This window comes from Oryx dammah, unplaced genomic scaffold (assembly GCF_014754425.2).
Source record: "Oryx dammah isolate SB20612 unplaced genomic scaffold, SCBI_Odam_1.1 HiC_scaffold_24, whole genome shotgun sequence".
Lineage (NCBI taxonomy): Eukaryota > Metazoa > Chordata > Mammalia > Artiodactyla > Bovidae > Oryx > Oryx dammah.
The window spans coordinates 73,734,533-73,754,828 of NW_024070208.1; the positions used below are offsets into that span (position 1 = coordinate 73,734,533).

General features: G+C 50.6%; 2 protein-coding genes and 1 long non-coding RNA gene across 3 annotated transcripts in view; 1 reads left to right on the forward strand and 2 right to left on the reverse strand.

Annotated features, from left to right (window-relative positions):
• The window catches only part of FARP1 (FERM, ARH/RhoGEF and pleckstrin domain protein 1), a 304,106-nt gene extending 291,226 nt beyond the window's left edge, over positions 1 to 12,880 (forward strand). Inside the window, exons 19-27 of the mRNA XM_040267369.1 lie at positions 700 to 830; positions 4,503 to 4,571; positions 4,836 to 4,925; positions 5,569 to 5,651; positions 5,751 to 5,863; positions 6,318 to 6,481; positions 9,668 to 9,775; positions 10,125 to 10,276; positions 11,838 to 12,880. Of these exons, the coding sequence (XP_040123303.1) occupies positions 700 to 830; positions 4,503 to 4,571; positions 4,836 to 4,925; positions 5,569 to 5,651; positions 5,751 to 5,863; positions 6,318 to 6,481; positions 9,668 to 9,775; positions 10,125 to 10,276; positions 11,838 to 11,919 (992 nt within the window). The 3' untranslated portion in view covers positions 11,920 to 12,880. The remainder of the gene's footprint in view (positions 1 to 699; positions 831 to 4,502; positions 4,572 to 4,835; positions 4,926 to 5,568; positions 5,652 to 5,750; positions 5,864 to 6,317; positions 6,482 to 9,667; positions 9,776 to 10,124; positions 10,277 to 11,837) is intronic.
• LOC120883326 lies at positions 8,691 to 9,599 on the reverse strand. Its single transcript, XR_005725737.1, has 2 exons — positions 9,428 to 9,599; positions 8,691 to 9,396 (listed from the first exon to the last, which is right to left on the reverse strand). It is a non-coding gene; the product is annotated as an uncharacterized LOC120883326 (long non-coding RNA).
• A 1,212-nt stretch (positions 12,881 to 14,092) lies between the features above and the next one.
• STK24 (serine/threonine kinase 24) overlaps positions 14,093 to 20,296 on the reverse strand; it is a 95,182-nt gene continuing 88,978 nt past the window's right edge. Inside the window, exon 11 of the mRNA XM_040267370.1 lies at positions 14,093 to 17,034. Coding sequence (XP_040123304.1) covers positions 16,998 to 17,034 — 37 coding nt within the window. The 3' untranslated portion in view covers positions 14,093 to 16,997. The remainder of the gene's footprint in view (positions 17,035 to 20,296) is intronic.

Here is a 20,296-nt window from a genome sequence, read left to right on the forward strand (position 1 = left end):
TTGGACTCCCCACCACCACCTCCTGGTCCTTTCCCTGGCAGAATCCTCCTCCTCCTCGAAGGCTCAAGTCTATGCCTGACCCTCGAGGCCTCAACCCTGAATGCCCATCAGTGTAGGGGAGATGCACCCAATATTGGAAAAGTTAGTTGCAGTTTTTCTCGGCAGCCATCGTGGTGAACACTATAAATGGGTGCAGAAGGAAAAACCAGGACACGCTGGAATGTTTGTTGCCCAAAAGTGTTGCACTGTCAGCTGGACCCTCTGCCAGAAAGCTCTCTCCTTCGCCCGGGATTTTTCTGTGGCCTCTTTGCTCGTTCTGCTCTTTCCAGCTAACAGGGAGGGGAGAAAATTCTCTGCCCTGGGGGCAAAATTCCAGGCACTCTTATCCCCTCGCTGCTGCCCCTTTATGCCAACAAGTAATGCTAACTGAAGCACAGCTGTCCACCACCGAGCTCTGAAGGGGGCACTGACATTTTCAAGATGGTTTGCGGGTAACAAAGCAAGCAAATCGATACATAAAGTAAATCACGCAGTTTTTATTATCACTCAGAAATAGCGGTGTCTTCCCTAGGAGGAAGGGTTCTAACATAGTTCAGCTATCAGAGGATATTACCCTGGAGAATTAAGCTTCAAGCTGTAAGGGGAATGACCCTTGTCTGCTGTGACTGCTGCAGTTTTTGTGTCTGTTTCCCTCCCCAGCTGCTTTGGCAGAGATCACGGAAATGGTGGCCCAGCTTCACGGTACGATGATCAAGATGGAGAATTTCCAGAAGCTGCATGAACTCAAGAAAGATTTGATTGGCGTTGACAATCTTGTGATCCCAGGAAGGGTAAGTTCTCTCTGTATGCTCTGGAGGTGGAGCCAGAAAGACTTGTGTGTGCTAAGTCAGTTCAGTTCAGTCGCTCAGTTGTGTCTGACTCTTTGCAACCCCATGGACTACAGCCCGCGTTGGGGAGGGATCCCACATGCCTTGTGGTGTGGCCAAATAAAAATAATAATAATTGGGTGAAGGGGCAATAGGAAGCAGAGAAGTTAGTGCACAAAAGTGTGCTATAATTCCATGTAAGTGGGAAAGTTAGAAATTAAAACTGTAGCCAGAACACAGTTCCGGGAGAGACACATTTCACTTATGCTATTTAACCTTTACTTCCCCATGGGGCTTCCCATGGTGGCTCAGACAGTAAAGAATCCGCCTGCAATGCAGGAGACCCAGGTTCAATTCCTGGATCAGGAAGATCCCCTGGAGAAGGGAATAACAACCCACTCCAGTATTCTTGGAGAACTTCGTGGACGGAGGATACCGTCCATGGAGTCACAAGGAGTCAGACACAACTGAGTGACTTAACTCTCCACTTTCTCCATGCGCATGACAGGTAGGTCATTCACAGTAAAGGACCGCAGTATCAAGCATGCTCCCTCCAGGCCAATGGGCATTTAAACATACAGGTAGCCTGCCTTTTTCCAACTCTCTTCCTAGGAAACAGTCATTGACCAGGAATTAAAAATACTTGCTCCATCTCATCAGATTTCTATATGGGAACTTTCTCTACCAGCTCTCCTGTCTCAAACTACACCTAACCCAGATTCAGAAGGGCATTTTATTTTAGCTTCTTTGATCTGTCATACCTGCCTTAAACTTCAGACAAATATCTCTCATCCTTTTGGGTATTGGGTCTTTCTGTTGGGAAGCCTAATTACAAAGCTGAGCAGAGTATCAGCTATAAAACATTGTCAGAAGAGTTATGTGGTAACTGTCGGCTGGAAATTAAAGCTGGGACTTAACTTCAGCTCTACTGGTGAGAAAATTCTGCCAGGACTCAGCACATCACAACCCGTGTTCACCCATCCATGCAGAAGCCTTTAAAGCCTTGCGGAATTGGTATAATTTTCTCTTAACTTCGGATGTTATAAAATACTTAACATATTATATGCTACATGGCAAACAGAGCATCTGTAAGGAACTTCTTATTTTGAGAAATAGTTTCCACGGTGCTGTGAAAATAGCAGTGGATTGGAGTAGGTGGCCCTGGGTTCAGTTTCTGGCTCCACCAGAACTGGACTGTCTCACCTGCTGGAATGTTCCTTTCATTCTGTAACATGGGGACCATACTTTCTCTGTCATAGGTTGTGTGTATATTAGTTACTCAGTCCGACTCTTTGTGACCCTGTGGACTGTAGCCTGCCAGGCTCCCCTGCATGGGATTCTCCAAGCAAGAATACTGGAGTAGGGTGCCATTTCTTTCTCCAAATGACCACAGCCTGGTGTTAATCATATGGATCCAGCCCACAGTTGCAGGAGTTTTCCTTTTGGTAGACGAGAGGTTAAGTTTTTGATTGAGACATAGCTCATCACTCTGATTGAGTCTGAGTGAGCCCAGAAGAACATTTAACTCTACGGCCAGGGTCAGAGCAGGTATTAATTAATTGGCCAGCTGAGAGGAATATCAATCGTGACTGAACATGACTTATCATTTTCCCCTTAAAGTAAATTTCCTCAGGGCCAACCAGTTGGCACCGTGGAGTGCAGAAATTCATCACAGTAACCCAGAAATACTGGACACAGGTAATTGGCCACAAACCCAACAGCTGGATTGATTTCTAAAACTAGCATAGGATCATGCTTATGATAGAAAAACGTTTGATTCCTATGCAAAGGTCCAAGAAGGTTATATGGATCAAATGAGACTTAATCTGCAAAACTAACATAGTAAATATGTTACCTTCCTCTTCTCCCACCTATACTCATTTGAAGAGACTACACTTAGTATAATGTACACAGCACAGCCGGCTTCCCAGGGGGCTCAGCTGGTAAAGAATCCGCCCGCAGTGCGGGAGACCTGGATTCGATCCTTGGGTTGGGAAGATCCCCTGGGGAAGGGAAAGGCTACCCACTCCAGTACTTTGGCCTGGAGAATTCCATGGGCTGTATGGTTCCTGGGGTTGCAAAGAGTCGGACACGACGGAGCGGCTCTCGTGTTCCCTTTCACACTACAGCATTGTATAGGACACAGACTTGTTTCACCAGATGCGGGCTCTAGTCACCCACTGACCAGGTGTGAGCAAGTTCCTTACTCATTTTGCTCCTCAGTTTCCTTATCTGAAAAATGGGGACGAATTTACAGGCTTGTGCATGAACCTAATATAAGCAGCCAGCACATGTCAGGAACACACCCTGTGCCAAGAAATCATTATTGATGAAGCTGAAGTCAGAACTGGGGTGCTGGGTACACACTACAGGACCAGCCTTATCTGTATGTACTTCTGTGGATCAACCAGCTTCACGACCCCTCAGTGTTTCAAGTCAACCCTGACAGAAATGGGAAAGAGGGATCTGAGGCCCTCAGAGGGCCACATTCTAAGGTGGGCTGTTCCACACACCGAGGCTAGTTGATTATCTTTTTTAAATTATCTAAATAACCTGATGAGTAGAAAGACGGCTCCAGGAGGTTTGTCTACATGTGGAATTTGAAAAATTGGGATATGTAAGTGAGCATCTGATATTCATGCTCCCTGCAGTCTAATTCCTATGCTTTCGGCCATAATCCTGCCACCCTCTTGCTGGGGTCAGGCTGAGATGGGGGTGTCACGTCCTGGAAGCAGGAGTTCTTCCGAGGCAAAGGACCCCAGCACAGTCTGGCCTGAGCCAGGGTCTGGGGTGTGTTTTCTGTCCTAGGCATTGTGTGCCCAAAGAGTCCTTCCAGGAGCGCAGTGGGGGTTCATTTGGTTAAAACTCAGAGGCCTGGACATTGTGAATTTTGTTCCAGAAGGAAGCCAATTGAGCTTAAGGATATTAAGGGCCTTTTCTTTTTCTCCTATTTCATAGGAGCTTGGGGCAGGGGGCTTGTTTTTAATACTTCAAAAAATTTTATTTTGTTTTTTACAATAATGTAAAGTAATTAAACTCCAATAAAAATACATTTATTTTTAAAAAATAAAAATTTTATTTTTAATATTTTTTAATTTTTACTGATTTATTTAGTCAAGCCAAGTCTTAGTTGCAGCTTGCAGGATCTTTGTTCTTCCTTGCTTGTGGCTCTTTAATTCTAGAACACAGTTACTAGTTTTTGATAACCAGCGTTTAAATCGTGATGATGATCCCTCTACTCAAAGTTCTCGCCTATGGCATACCTCTCATCCTTGGTCCCCTGTTGCCCCGTTGCGTCCCTCCTGGGTCCTCGGTCACCCCCTTGCAGTGGAAGCCCACAGGGCCTGGGGGTGAAGTGCACGGTGACAGGTTCCAGTATGAAGCTGCCCGTAGACCTCTGACCGCCGGCTTCCCATCTGGTACTGGAACCAAAGTTAGCCTCGGCCTTGCAGGTTGCTGGGAAGGGAAGGTGCTGAGAGGCAGCACAGCTGGGCATTCAGTAAACGGGCTGTGATCGCAACGATTTTTAGCGTGAAAGGGACCGCAGTAGGTGGAAGCGTCTCACATGGCTGTTGAATCTGCACGGACACGGGTCTGCAGGCTCCGAGCCAACTCGTGGGTGTGTTTTCTCTGCAGGAGTTCATCCGCCTGGGCAGCCTCAGCAAGCTCTCCGGGAAGGGGCTCCAGCAGCGCATGTTCTTCCTGGTAAGTGGTGAGAGCCGGGCTGTCTGTCCTCACCACGATCGGTGACACGTGGGCCCGTGGAACCAGCAAGGGGCGCGGCGCTGGGCGTCGGCCACCCCAGAGCAGGCGTACGTGGGAGGCGGCAAGAGCAGTCAGAGCTGCTCAGACTGGAGATGTTGGGGTCCACCCGTTTTCAGAGTTCTGAAAATGTATCAGTCGTTTCTGCCCTTGTTGGTTTCAAACGGGGCCCGTTCATCTCAGCTGCTCTTGTCCTCGTTCCTCTAGTTCAATGACGTCTTGCTGTACACAAGCCGGGGGCTGACGGCCTCGAATCAATTTAAAGTCCACGGGCAGCTCCCGCTCTACGGCATGACCGTGAGTATGCACCTGGGGCCCGGGCTGGGGGACCTTGTCCTCTGGGCTAGGAGCCAGTGACTGCAACGAGGAAGGAAGGGACAGAGGGACTTGATAAGGAAGTGAGAGCATCACGGGCTCCGTGACAAACCTGGGCTTGGCTAGGGCTGCCCTGGAGGGGCCCTGGGACAGCACTCCTGCATTGGGGTGCGTGCCGCGTTCCTTCTGGAGTTGGGTAAAGAGGCAAGCTGTCATGGCCACGTGGAGTGGACGTGCCTCTTGCTGCCTGGTGCCTGGCCCCCAGGCCCTGACAGGCTGTGATCACACTGCCCACAGGGAGTAAAGACCAGGAAACCATCTTTCTCCCCAAAATATCTCGTAGACGGGTGTCCACATTCTGTGAGCCTTGGTGGGCGAGGCAGACAAGGTCCACAGGATTCTTTCCCTGGCTTATCCCCCGAATGCTCCTCGGTGGTCAGGAAGAGGGAAGTCTGTGGTTCTGCTGAGAAAGATAGTGCATTTTCACCTTGCATTTACCCTCCCGATTGGGATTTTTCTGACTTGGTCCCTCGGGGCTGTAGCCAGTTCAGTGAAACTTGGAAAATGCACTGAGTGTGGCCCGCCCCCTGCTTGACTGTAACTTATGACCACACTTGCCCTATAGATGGAGGAAAGTGAAGAGGAATGGGGCGTCCCCCACTGCCTGACTCTGCGAGGCCAGCGCCAGTCCATCGTGGTGGCCGCCAGGTAACTCGGGGAGCCTGACCTTTGACCTGGGTACCCTCTTTCCCCCAGCCCCCATCTCCCCGTGGCCTGAAAAAAATCTGACGTCCATCTCTTCTCCAGTTCTCGGCCGGAGATGGACAAGTGGGTGGAAGACATACAGATGGCTATCGACTTGGCTGAGAAAAGCAGCGGCCCCGCCCCCGAGTTCCTGGCCAGCAGCCCCCCGGACAACAGTAAGTGTTGGGCACACAGGCCTGGGGCCCCGGAGGGGTTAGCCAGGACGCAGAGGGACCACTCTGGCTCTCGGAGGGCATGCTAGGCACTGAATATCGCCTTACCGGTGTGCCTCATGTCCACGGTCTGCTTTTGTATTTTAAGCTAAACGTCCAGGAACTGAGCAGTTATGAGCAAGAAGAGAAATCCCCTTTTCTGGGCCAGCCCTGCTGCTTGTCAGCATCTGGGGGGTGGATAAAATACTATGAGCGGCTCCCGGGCCGGGGGGTCTGGTGGGACGCCCCTTGGCCAAGCGCAAGCCCTTGCCACTATAACGTGACTTCCTGCACATTGGGGGCTGCCTAGGCTCTGTCTGCATCGCCGTAGGCCCCCCGACAGCAGGCGGGGAAAGGCCTTCCTGCGCGCTTGTTGGAGAGCAGAGATGTCAGCTCCCGTTTCGCCTCCCCCTGGCAGAGTCCCCTGAGGAGGCGGCGGGCGACCAGGAGTCAGAGGATGACCTCAGTGCGTCGCGCACCTCGCTGGAGCGCCAGGCCCCGCACCGCGGCAACACCATGGTGCACGTATGCTGGCACCGCAACACCAGCGTGTCCATGGTGGACTTCAGCGTGGCGGTGGAGGTAGGGCTGGGGCGGGGTGGGCGCGCCTTCTGCGCGTGTGCGGCGGGGCTGTGCCCCGGGCTGCTGCGGGGCCGCGGGCCTGGGCCTCAGTCCACCCCCAGGTTGTCTGCACGCTGATGGTTTTCTCTTGCTCCCCCGGACCTCTTCTCTCGTGGAGTCAGTCATAGGGCAGAGATGGTCCGTGTGGTTTTTTTGTGTGTCGACACCGGGAAGTCGGGGCTGGGCCGCACCCTGGAGCCCCCCACCACCCGAGTCAGGTGCAGGGAGGTGGTGTGGTCGGAAAGCTGCGGCCAGCCAGGGCCTCGGCAGGTGTCGGTCATAGGAGAACCTGCGAGAAGCCTGCTCTCTGACGTGTCTGGGCCCAGGAACCTTCCAGAACTCTCCGAACCCCATTCTCTAAGCATCCCCCAGTCCAGATTCATAATCCCTAACCTTTCAGAAAAGACAAAGCCCAGGACGTTCTAAAACCGCTAAGGTACAGACATAGCCCATTGGCAGTGGGAGGCTGTTTACTGGTTTTGTGGGTGTGCCTGTTTTGCTGAAGAATCAGATTCTGTGCTGTGGCCCCAGACTCCACTGCCTGGGGTCCTAGGGAGGAGAGGCATGGGGGCATCTTTCTAAAACCTGACAAGTTCTGGATCCCCAGGTATGCCTGGTCCAAAAGATGTCACATAAAAGATGGTGAGCCAAGAAAAGCAGTTCGTTTACTTTTTCAATCAACAGTACTGGGACTGTGCCTAAGGTTTCTTGATGGACGTGCTTGCTTGCTCAATCATGTCTGACTCTTTGCAACCCTGTGGACAGTAGCCTTTCAGGCTCCTCTGTCCATGGGGATTCTCCAGGCAAGAATACTGGAGTGGGTTGCCATGCCCTCCTCCAGGGGATTCTCCCAACCCAGGGATCTGCCGCATTGCAAGCAGGTTCTTTACTGTCTGAGCCACCAGGGAAGCTATTTGATGGATAGGGTTGTCTGAGATGATTCTCTGGCAGTGACTGTCAGTTCCAGACAAGTGCTTTTATTGAGTTTCCCTGCTACAGATAATGTTTTAAAAACCATGTTTCCTTCTCAAAGCATCCTCAGGGGACTCTGTGCTCACCGTCCCTGGCCTTTGGATGGGCTGGGCTGTCAGTGAACCACCCCATGCCCTCCTCCAGAGTGGGGGGGGGGGGCTCTCTCTTCCCAAGAAAATACCCATCCTCCTCCTCCCTCCCTTCACACTTCCCATGGCATCTGTTGGCAAAGCTTGCCAACCAGAGATTTCCTCCAGGGAACAGGGATGTTTCCATCAAGGAAGGAGCAGGGAAGAACCACCAGTGATCTTCCCTGAAGAGATACGTGATCAGATCTGCTGTCCAGGCGAGGCCAGGGGGAAGGGCCGTGCTGTGCATGAGAAGTCCTCTTTGCCTCACTTTATGCTCATCTTTACGTGTAGTCAGCACCATAGAGAAGTAGAGAATTCGGTAAGAAATGCCTCTTCAATCCCTGGAGGCATACAGGACGCCGCCCAGACACAGCCCTCTGGGTGACAGTCAGCCTTGTGCAGCCCTGTGTGTGCAGGGTCGGCTGAGTGGCAGAGCCGATCCGCACGTGGTGACCACAGCCCAGATCCTGCCCACCTCCTGCCTGGTTCTAGCCCGTCAGTGAAGAATGGGGTTTTCCATTTTTGAGTGGTTACTATAGAGATCCAAATACTTGCTTTGTGATCCTTGGAGGAAAAATCTGCTGAGGGCTGTAGCCCGTGGAAGTGAGCCCCAGGCCAAGTGGTTTTAAGGTGGCAGTTCCAAAGACAACTGCAGCCAAGAGAAAGGTTTTTTTGGACTCTGTCTGGAGGAAGTTATTGGATTCAGTATAAAAAAATAAGCAGCATAAGGAAAGAAAAATGTGCTAATCTCCTTCCTCCACAGTGAGACGTGTGTGGAACCTTAACGCTGTTGCAGAAGCATCAAAGCACCACTTGGTTGCCACGCTCACCTGCTGAAACTCTCTCCAGTGGGCGAGTGGCAGCCAGAAGGGGTGATGGCATACTGTCTGCAGTGCCCCTGGCCATGGGCAACAGCTCTGCTCGGCCTACCATTCCATTTCCCCATCAGACCGCGGGCAACCTGTCGTCAGAGCCATTTAAACTCTTTTCTTAGGGGCATTAATTAAAAGTGCCGGTTTGAGTAAACACAGAAAAGTCCCAAAGGGAGAGAGTACAGTAGACAGGTATAATTGTATATCTATTTTTTTATTGTGGTGAGTTTGCCCATTTCACCATTTTGAAGTGAACGATTTAGTGGTGGCGATGACAAGGCTATGCGATCGTCACCATCCGCTTCTTTTCGCTGAGTCTTCCTGGCAAGGAGCTGCTGGCTTGTCAGAGTTATGCAGGCGCCTTCTTAGGGTCCTCTGAGAGGTGACACGGGGGCTCTGGAGGACTCGGCTGGGAGTGCACAGTGATGTGAGCTCAAGAATGCCTGGTCCCACCAGGGCTGTGCAGGGCAGAGGACTGGGCCAGGAGGCGCTGCGCTGAAAGCTACGTTCCAGCCACGGCCACTAGGTGGCGGTCAGGAGCCGCTGGCTGGCGTGGCGCTCCCGGAGAGCTTAGAATGGATGGGGAGGGGTCCTTTCTCAGAGATGCTGTAACAAGCACCGCCAGCAGGTTGTCCTGGAGGTCAGCAATCCCGACATCGTGTGGCTAGGGGCGCAGGCTCCCTCTGAAGCCTGTGTGGCAGGAAGCTTCCTCGCCTCCCCGGCTTCCGTGGTTGAGGGCTGGCCTTGGTGTGTTGGGGGTTGTAGACACAACGCTCGAGTCAGTCTCGGTCCACGGAGGCACGTCCTCTCCTCCTGAGGATGTCAGCCATAGTGGATACGGGCCCGTATCCTCCTCATTCTGCATCTGATGACCCTATTTCCCTGTAAGATCCCACTGCATCTGATGACCCTATTTCCCTGTAAGATCCCACTGGGAGGTACCGGAGGGGGAGTTAGGGCTTCAGGATATTACTGGAGGACATCATTCAACCAGACAGGAAAGTAAACCAGGTTCACAGTCACTCTCCCAAGGGTTTCGCCCCTACCAGGGAGAAAGGTCGTTTCGGGTAAGTCATCCTCAGGAAGCCCGTTCTCAGGGTCACAGCCCCACCTGGGGACCCAAAGCGGGGGCACCCTCACCTGTACTCCTTCCAGGCCTCCCTGTCTTGCAGAATCAGCTGTCTGGGAACCTGCTGAGGAAATTCAAAAACAGCAACGGATGGCAGAAGCTGTGGGTGGTCTTCACGAACTTCTGCCTCTTCTTCTACAAATCGCACCAGGTAGGTAGATGCTGAAGGACCCTCCCCCAGCACCCTCTGTTCTTGGGCGACAGGCAGCTTTCCTCTGGAAGGATGAAGAACTTGAGCCGCCCAGCCAGGCCATGCAAGGGCACAGCCGTCAGAGACCCCTCAGGTCCAAGTGGAGGCTTCCACCTTGAAAAGGGCCATCTGTCTGCCAGTTGGACAAGGGAGGGGGGATGGCTTTAACAGGTTGCCAGCACGCTGGTGTCCAGCTAACCCACCCAGGCCAGGACCTCTCAGCTAACACTGACCATGATAGGGTGAGAGGCTGCAGGCAGGCTCCACGCCTGCGGCCGCCTCTCCAGAGCAACCCCCACCCTCTTTCCAGGACAATCACCCCCTTGCCAGCCTGCCTCTGCTTGGCTACTCGCTCACCATCCCCTCGGAGTCCGAGGACATCCACAAAGATTACGTGTTCAAGCTGCATTTCAAGTCCCACGTGTACTACTTCAGGGCCGAAAGCGAATACACGTTTGAAAGGTAAGCGTTCCTGGGCACCTGCAGATGCGACACTTCTCCTGAGCCGTGGGCAGTCTCCCAAGCGAGTGAGCGTTGTAAGGCCATCCTACCAGCAGCTACCTTCAGCTCGGATATCCGCTTCTTTAAAATGAAAGTGTCTCGTAAGATCTGGGTTCCCTCTGGCCAATGCAAGGATGCACCTGTTTCCCTGATAATGGAAGCGTGACTTTCCCTGGAAACATCAGCCCTTAACCTGGACGCTGGTGCACACACTACGCATGGCACACTTTTTGATCTTGAACTTCTCAGTTAATGGCAAAAGTAGCTTAGTCCTTTAGTGGCCCCAAGGCTAAGTTTCAGGTCAAAAGACAACATGAGGAAGACAAAAAAAAAAAATCCCAGTGCCTCTGAGAGCTCCCTGACCAATGAGACTGGCTCCGTAGTACAGAGACCCAGGGGCAGAGATCTTCCTTTTAGCCAAGAGATAGAACAAAAGGAGCCAGGCTAGCTCATTTGCCCACATTCAAGTACACGTTCTGAGTCTTCTGGGTCTTACATCTTGGGGCAAGCTGTGAAAGCAGTTGTCAGTGCCAAACCCCCCCATTAGGGTATTTCTCTCCTGAGCCCATGAGGCTTTCTGATCATTGTACCAGTTATGATCCATGCACAAGCCCTAGTAAAGTTAGCTTGCTGCAAAGAGCACAGAGGTTTAAAACCAGGGTTGAAGGGGCCAGAGACATCCCAGAGCAGTGGTCCCTAAGAGACACTGCCTAAAAAGTCAGCCCAGGGGTTAGCAGTCCTCAAATGTGATTCTGGGTTCGGAAACAGATACTGTTGCTGCTATGGCAAGGGTAATGGAGCCTGGCAGTGGTAGGAGCCTGAGATTAGGGGATGTCTTCCCTGGTGGCTCAGATGGTAAAGCATCTGCCTGCAATCCAGGAGACCCGGGTTCGATCCCTGGGTGGGGAAGATCCTGGAGAAGGGAATGGCTACTCACTCCAGTACTCTTGCCTGGAAGATTCCTTTGATGGAGGAGAGTGGTAGGCTACTCCATGGAGTTGCAGAGTTGGACACGACTCAGTGATTTCACTTTCTTTTTCTTAAGCCCTCTAAGCCCACAAAGGCAGGAAGCTGGGCCCACCGCCCCGAGTTTTCTCCAGGCACTACTGACATTTCGGACCAGAGGCTTTGGATGTGCTCAGAAGCAGCCCTGCCTCTACCCACTGGTTATACTGCAAATACTTGAATGTATAAAATGGTATTCCCTTGAAGCAGGATGGGCCCCCACCCGTTGTCCTGAGGAGGATTAGGGGGAGGGCGCTGTAGCCCCACCTCGGGCACTTCTGCAGGGTGAGCGTGCCCAAGTCGGTGGTTCTCAAAGTGAGTTCCTCAGGAGGAACCCTTACCCCACCCCCCTTGGTTTTACCTGGGAGCTAGGAATTCATTTATCTTTTCTGCTAAAATAAGATTATCCAGCAGACTGTGTGTGGCTTTGTGAGTAACAACTGCCAAGGGTCAGGAGCTGTAACAAAGCAAGTGCCTTTTCATGGGCCCTGACAGTTATTTCTCTCTCTCGTCCTAGATGGATGGAGGTGATCCGAAGTGCCACCAGCTCGGCCTCACGTGCCCACGCCCTGAGTCACAAGGAATCTCACGTGTATTGATGGCGGGGACACACGTGTGGATTTCTTCAGCCGCAGTGGCTCTTGGAAGGCGTTTCCTCTCTCCTGTATTAACGAAGCCTAGTAAAATTAACACCTGTCTGGAAAACAAAAGAAAACATGGTTTTGCAGCAACTCTCACCTGTCCCCACAGGACCGTTTTTAAACCTTGTCTTTTCAGCTGGTAATCTCGCATTTGCAAGGGGCTGCACCTGCGCCATCTCCAGTGCGGGCGGCATCTTGGCCGTCGTCCCCTAGGTGGGCTCTCTCCAGCCCGTGCCAGTATTAAAACACTGTCATGGAGATAGTGCCAAATGACATTTTTTTTTCCTCCACGGCTGCACCTTAAAGCAGTACCAACACATCCGTTCAACCAAAAGACAGGGCAAGTGCTTTTTTTTTTTCTTAAAACTCTGGGGGGGTTTTGATTTCTAGGCTGCTGCATTTTACAAAATGGGTTTTCCAGTGTTTGCAATACACGTGGCACAGTCTTAGCAAATGAGATCATTTCCAGATTTGGGTTTACCCCCCCACCCCTTTCTACTTTTATAATGATAGGAAATTAGTAGGATTTTACTTCTTTGATAAAACGAGCAATTTGCAGCATCCTTGTATCCCACCGGGGGCTTCAGGCTCCAGGGAATCGCTGGTTCCCAGACCTACTTCTGGGCGTAGGCTGACCAAATTGTTGAAGTGACGGCTATTTACGAGGTGTGGTGGGTTGTTTTCTGTCGAGAAGCTCTCTGGACTGTCCAGTGTACCGAGTGCTGTGTCGAGGGGAGGGTAGTAAGCCGTGGTGTTTTGCTGTTTCCCAAGCATGAGAACGTGTCTGTCGGTGGCCAGGGCCCTCTGTGCTGGGTTGGGGCGTGGGTGCGGGGGCTCCGAGTCGTGGTGCGTACTCACCTGTGTCTTCCTGCAACTGTGGTTTGGAACTGCACACTCAATAGTAGTATATATGTATCTCGTGCCTGTCTTCACAAACCATTCTTTCCTCCTCTTGATACTCACCACCCCCAGGCCTGGGCTATGGACGGACATGGGACATTGCACATCCTTGATAGTCGGACGACACAGGGAACGGTTCCAGTGACCGCTGGGGGAGCCAGGCGGCCGCTATTCCCAATTCTGTTGAGCCCCGGTGGGGGCGGGGGGTGAGGGAGGGTTCCCCGTCGCCCCCCAAGACCCCGACAGGATAAGCCTGACTTGGGGCTGTGACCGGCGTACGTGGAAACACACAAATGGATGAGGAACTCGAGATGTGTGAATCACTTGCCTTACAATCTGTACAGATCCTTTTAAGTACTAACAAAAGGGAATTAAAAAAATACCTCACGCCACTATCCAGCACACTCAAGTTTTAAGGCAAAACAACCAATCTTGTCTCGTGTCTTTTAACTACCTCTTGGGCTGGTGGGTTGGGGAGGCGGCTGGTCAGGGGGAAGGGGGAGGAAGCGGTGAAGACGACCGCTCGCCAAGACAGCATATTTGGAAAAACTTGGAATCTGATAAGTTTCATCTGCTTCTCCCAACTTGGGAAGCAGAGTATTTCCAAGAGACCTGTCAGAGGCTCTGGAAGATTCAGGGCTGAGGGCGAGATGGGGGGACCAATGCCCATTTGATCCCATTCCCGAGAATCTCCAGAAGCTTCCCTGGTCACTCACCTCTGCGAGGCTTGGGGGGAAGGCGTCTCCTAGGTCAGCCCTCTGTCCCTCTGCGACGTCAAAGAGAACCCAAGTCCAGACCACGGGGCTGATTCAGACCACCCCCAAGCTGCTGGAAACATGGGGTTTCAGGGACATCCTCCACCTCAGCCTGTTCAGGCTGCTGTTAACAAACATACCATTGACGGGGTTGCATATAAAACACATTTCTTAATAAACAAGCAGGAAAACCAATCTGTCTTAACGGTTTGGAGGCTGGAAGTCCAAGATCAAGGTCCCGGCGGATTGGGTATCTGGTGGGGGCCCGCTTCCTGGCTCACAGAGGCCGTCTCCCCAGGTGGCGGAAGGGGTGACGGATTGCTGACCTCAGTCCTAAGGGCTTCACCCTCATCACTAACCTCCAAGGCCCCCCACCAGCTCATACATGCAGACCCAGGGGTGGGGGGCATGGGGCGGAACCACAACACAAACATCGTCTATTCCCTCTACACACAAAGACACAATTCCAAAAACAATTTTTGTTTCTGTGAACTTTATTGACCCTCGCATGATACAGACCCTGTGCTTAAGAACACGCCTTGCAGCAGCACTCCTCAGTTATTGCCATTATTTTATAGCAGAAATACAGAAGCCACGTTTTTTTAAGGAAGGGAAAATATAAAAATGCTTATAAATAGACCGCATGTTTTGCTGAAAAGGTACAAAATGCCACATAAAGAACCGAACAAAATGCTTCAAAAGACCTATCAGAGAACAAAACCGTCAGATCGGGAAGGTGGGCGGCACTGGGTTACAGCGAGGCAACCCCAAGGCTATTATGGTGTCGAGGCCCCCAGGCCACAGTGGTGCAGCCCGTGTGGAAGACACGATTTTGAAAGTGTAAGCCACCAGCCACGGCTGGCCCACCGCCTCCACTCCCAAAAAGGTCGGCTGTGCTTCCACGTGGGCGCCCCTGCCGTCTGCAGTGCGGGCAGACAGGCTGCTGGCGGCCGGCGTTCACCAGCCAGAGGCTCCAGCATGGCGCCCGATGCACCTCGAGTGCTGAGCTCACAGGTCTGGCTGACCCCACCTGCCACTTAAAGGTGCGAGGGGGTCCTGCTGGAGCTCTGGTGCCTGCTCTGTCTCTTAACAAAGGACCTGACACGGGCCAACGCTAGCCCCCTGAACCCGGCAAGATGCTCTGTCTACCGGAAGCAAGCCGGAGAACGCCCAGGGGAAGGGGACCCACTTTCCAAAGCCGGTCAAAGCACACCTTTCCCCACCTCGAGAAGGCCATCAACAAGATATCTCCAACCAAATCACAAAGCAGTCGGCCGCTTGCCCTGGGAGATGTGCATTGCTGCGCACCAGTGACTGCTAACCGGTCACACCACCTTGCCGAGCCGAGTCCTGTCCACCCGTCAGCGTCACCATCTCACACCGGCGTCTGGTCTTGAAACCACTGTCCATGTGCAGGTCTGAAGAACTTGAAGTCAGAAAGCTGCTGTGACAGGGCTCTCGAAACCAGCTGAGCGGCACACCCCCGAGGGAACACAGCTCCGTCCTCTGATGCTTTTCTCCACCCACGAACGAAACTCACCTGTGGCTTATGCCTCACGTAGGGAAACAGCCAGCCCCCTCATAACACTCTCCAAAACAAAACAAAATCCTCTCAATTCTTCCTGTTTAACGTATTTGCGTGAGCAGAAGTCGCAATGTGGTTCTATGTCTCCTAACCAAAATGTATCCCTTACAGAAATCAACAACAACCCAAATCTACTTTTAATTAAAAAGTCATGACAAGTTTAGAGTTTTAAAAACTAGCTCCGTTCTATTACCGAACAAACAAGAAGCACCCCCTCAGAAGTCTCTCCCAGTGACTTCCAGGACACCGGGCCTGCAGATAACTGACCTGTCCTCAAGTTTACCCAGTAACTTCCCTCCTTCCAAAAAGCCTTGGATTCCAACTCAAGAACTGCTACTCCAGCAAGAGTCGATTGATTCGTATCAACAAACATACAAGAAAGTCACATATAACTCAGATCGGTCAAGAATCATGGCCAGAACTCAACTTCCCATCCCAGAGACCCCTGCCACGGGCTGAGAAAAGTACAGACACCTGGCTGGCTGACTGGTAGACACCCTTTAAGGAAAAAAACGACTCGGAAGATGGAACAGTTTTACCAACCAGCAGTAGTCACCCATCTCTTCAGAGGACCATTTTTAAAAGTTGCATAGGGAGCTGACCTGGACATTTCCATAGCTTGAACGTGGGCACGTCTTCCTGGAGCCTCATTGGTGCGTGCGTGCACGCACACACCCCCCCACACACACACACATGGCAGGTACACTGTCCCCTCTTAAAGAGTCACGTTCCAAGGAGAGTGCAAAAATCCTGTTATAAAATTTATTCATGAAAGCATTCAGACATGTTGAGGTTTCAAAAGATGATATGCAGGTTTCACTACAAGATGCAACAGAAAACCCTCCTGGGAGGATGGGCCAGCTGGCGCGGCGGGACACGGGCCGGGCGCGACTCCAGCCAAAGCGAGACGAGGACGCTTCATCGGGGAGAAACTTGAAATAACTTAAAGCTTCATGAGGCGCGATATGTTTCCATTTAAAACACTAAGAAATAGTACCATCAATGAAAACAGGAAAATCAACTTCTAAGTGTACCGAAGGGGTCGTAGGGCACGCAGGAGGAAAAAAAAAATCTGCATTTGCTGAGGTACAAACAGAGGGAGTGTTCCCGAAGAGGGGTATTTAATTATTATTAATGGCAAACCCTGCAGATACAAAATAAAACCCAAATCACTGGTCACATAATTCAAAATTTACATGTAATAAAGGCAAGGCAATAGACTCAAGTTATGGCCTGTCAAATATTTACTCCACTGACAGTATCTACAGAAGCTCTTGGCCGATGTGTACACAGTGATTCCTATGCACGCTGAGAGGGTTTTCCGTAAAAATGACGCTATTTACAAGTCTGTACACTGATCCACCAGAGTGATTTCTCCATCTCCTGGGGTGGGGGTGGGGGGGGCGGGGGGTGCTTATCAACGTAAAGCAGGATACCTGAGGTTTCATTTCTTCAGTCGCCTTATCATAATCCCAGATATACATTTCAGGGTTTATTTTTGTTTTCAAAGACACTTTCCTTGATATGTGCACTATGGTTAAAATTAAAAACGAGAATAATAAAATAATCGCTTGGAGGAGCTGGCCTTCCCCCACCCCATCCGGAGTCCATCAGGCCCCAGGCCAGCAAGGAACGGCTGTGGGGCCCTGGACAGGCGACCCTGTGGCGGGAACGGCCCCCCGATGGTGCGCCTCTTCAGCAGAGTCAGCAAAGGCTCTCGTTGAGTTTTGAAAAGTAAGAGGGTGAAGAAGGAAAAAAATAAAAGGAAAAACAAAACCCCAAATGCCAAAGGGATTTCAATGGGATGAAGTTCCTCCACCACTTAGAGAATATCTGGGAAGAAACAAAACAAGAAATAGAAGTAAGTCAACGTCATTTTCTCTACATTAAAAAAAAAAAAATTTGCAAAACTTCAAGCAATGATCAAAGTCCTAGTTTTCATAGACAACCCCAAGTTGTAACAAATTAATTAATGGTACAAGCTATCAAGTGAGCTAATTATAGTATGACATGAAGAATTCATGAAAATACAAAAATCACAATTCCAACACTAAAAACTTCATAGATAATTTAGTTCAGTGTCCCAGGAAAGAGAAAAAAGAGATATAAATAAACAGGTAAATGATATACCTTTACTTACAGGTAAATGATATACCTTTACTTACAATCAATTTTTTAAAATTGAAATATTGATAATACCCAATGACACAGTAAGATCCCAAGGGCGCACGTGCATTCCAATTTGATCAGTCTAAGAAACCCTTTTTGGCCACAAAAATATTGATGGCTTCTTCAAGTAATCTGCTTCCTAAAACTATTTCTTAGATTTTCAGTAATTAAAATAATTAGGAAACAATTTTAATGTCCAACAATAGAAAAATGGTGAAGTAAAAGTGAGCTGAATGAAACAGATTACAAATCATAGTAATATTTAAGCAACATGAAAACTACAGATTAAGAAATATACACAAAATTATACATGTCTGGTTTTACACGATTTATTCTACATAAAGACCAAATATTACGATCCAAAAACTTGGGTAGGTTCACAGCTCGTATGCAACAATGGAAAGCGATAGAACACCCCAAAAATTGTGGTGGTGGTGGCTAGACTCAATGGTGGGACAGCTCCTCTCCCCCAGGAATTCTGCACATGGTCTCACTGTGGGACACAAAGATGGGGGGCAAGGTCACTTTGATGACCAAGATTCCCTTAGCTGCCTCAAAACTGAGGCTGACCCAACCACAGGAGATGGCTGAGGATGAGTTTAATGGGACTTGCTGCAAACATTCCAAATTATAGGTCCTCTTTTAAGAGCATTTTGGACATATGACACTCACCCAGGGAACAAATGATTAGAAAATTACTGCAGATGCTGACTGCAGCCATGAAATTAAGATGCTTACTCCTTGGAAGGAAAGTTAGGACTAATCTAGACAGCATATTAAAAAGCAGAGACATTACTTTGCCAACAAAGGTCCATCTAGTCAACGCTATGGTTTTTCCAGTAGTCATGTATGGATATGAGAGTTGGACTGTGAAGAAAGCTGAGTGCCAAAGAACTGATGCTTTTGAACTGTGGTGCTGGAGAAGACTTGAGAGTCCCTTGGACTGCAAGGATAGCCAATCAGTCCATCCTAAAGAAAATCAGTCCTGAATGTTCACTGGAAGGACTGATGTTGAAGCTGAAACTCCAATACTCTGGCCCCCTGATGTGAAGAGCTGACTCATTTGAAAAGACCCTGAAGCTGGGAAAGATTGAAGGCAGGAGGAGAAGGGGACGACAGAGGACGAGATGGTTCGATGGCATCACCGATGGACATGAGTCTGAGTAAACTCTGGGAGCTGGTGATGGACAGGGAGGCCTGGCATGCTGCAGTCCACGGGGTCGCAAAGAGTCGGACACGACCGAGCGACTGAAGTCATGGGAGGATTGGACTCACACATTAACTCAAAGTAAAACATGCAGAAGCCTTTCAAAATGCTTCAGACAAAAGCCGGCCCTTCCTGTTTCCTCAGTGACCCAACTGGAAGGAAACCAAGGGAGTGTAACTGGGTCTGGGGCATCAGCCACGAGCAGGCCGCTGAGGACAGCCAGGCCTCTGGATGGCGGACAGCACAGAGAGAGCTCGGGGAACCAGACAGGGGCCGCCAGGAGCAAGGGCACCCAAGCGCTGGGGAAGGGCCGCACATCAGAGGATGAAAGAAGGGGACTTCCCTGCTGGTCCAGTGGTTAAGACTCCGTGCTCCCAACACAGGGGGGCCGAGGCTCCATCCCTGGATAGGGAGCCAGGTCCCACAGGCTGCAACCAGAAGTTCACAGACCACAGCTAAAGATCCCGCGGCCGGAACAAAGACCCAGCACAGCCAAATAAATAAGGAAATATTAGGAGGAGGAGGACAAGAGAGAACTGGGGAGGATGGGGAATAAAATGCTAACCGTAATGCAGCCGGCAGGCACTTAAACCCGTGTTATCCTGTGTTACGTATGGTTCATATTCGACGCTGACGCCGGCGTCGAGATGCGGGGAGCTCCCAGTGACACGTGCCGTAAAGTGTGAAACACACACCTGCTACTGAGACTCAGCCCGACAACAAGGGGATAGTTCTCTATGCTGACTGCATGATGAAACAAGATTCAGACGCAGTGCGTTAAGAACTATACTATTAAAACCAATTTCACTTTCTTAAAGGCTATTTTAAAAATAGTGTGGCTACTAAAAAATTTACAGCCACACACGTGCCTCACACCATCTTTCTACTGAGCAGAACTAGGACAGATCACCTGTGTCAGCAACTACAGGAAGGGAACAGACACAGGGATCAACTAAAGCCACACAGGCCACACCCTCTGGGCCTGGAGCTTCGGGGAAACTGAGTCACGCACAGGCAACGCTGGTGACAACCTCACGCGGTCCAGGACAACGTGGAAAACCTCAGTTCTCAGAGGGGCACCACAGACGCAGGAAAACACCAGTTTCTGGTTTGGTTCTATTTGTTTGACTCGAAGAATCTTTCAAATGAGAAATAAGAGCCGGTATGAAGCGGGACCAGAGAAATCAGAAAGACGGACCATTATTAATTAAATAGGGCAAGGTCTACGTGACATTACTATAGGATAAAATGTCCAATAATTTTAACTAAGCTATGTTAGAAATGTAATTGCACACACACACACTGAATGGAGACACAAACTTGGGGAAAAACAACGGTATCTGGGTAAGCATATGGGAGACTTTTTAATTCTATTTTCCTCTATTTCTGTAATCTGTTAGCATCAAAAGTGGCGGGTGGGGGGAGGAGGGGAGTTACCCAAACACCATACTGGATTCCCTCAACTGCCTCAAAATTGACAGTGGCCAAGTAAACAGTCTTCCCTCCAGCCTGAACATGAGAGCAGGTTAGGAAGTTAGAATGTTTTCACGAGGGAGCGAGTTCTGGAGAACCAACCTGAAGGGTCAGCACTGAGGTTTTCTCTGATGCCCCCTTCGGGGGGACTCGGGCAGACCCTTCATGACCACTTCCATGTGGCAGCAGTAACCCTCCACGCCCCAAACATCACGTGCCATCCAGCTGACATCTCAGGACAGATCT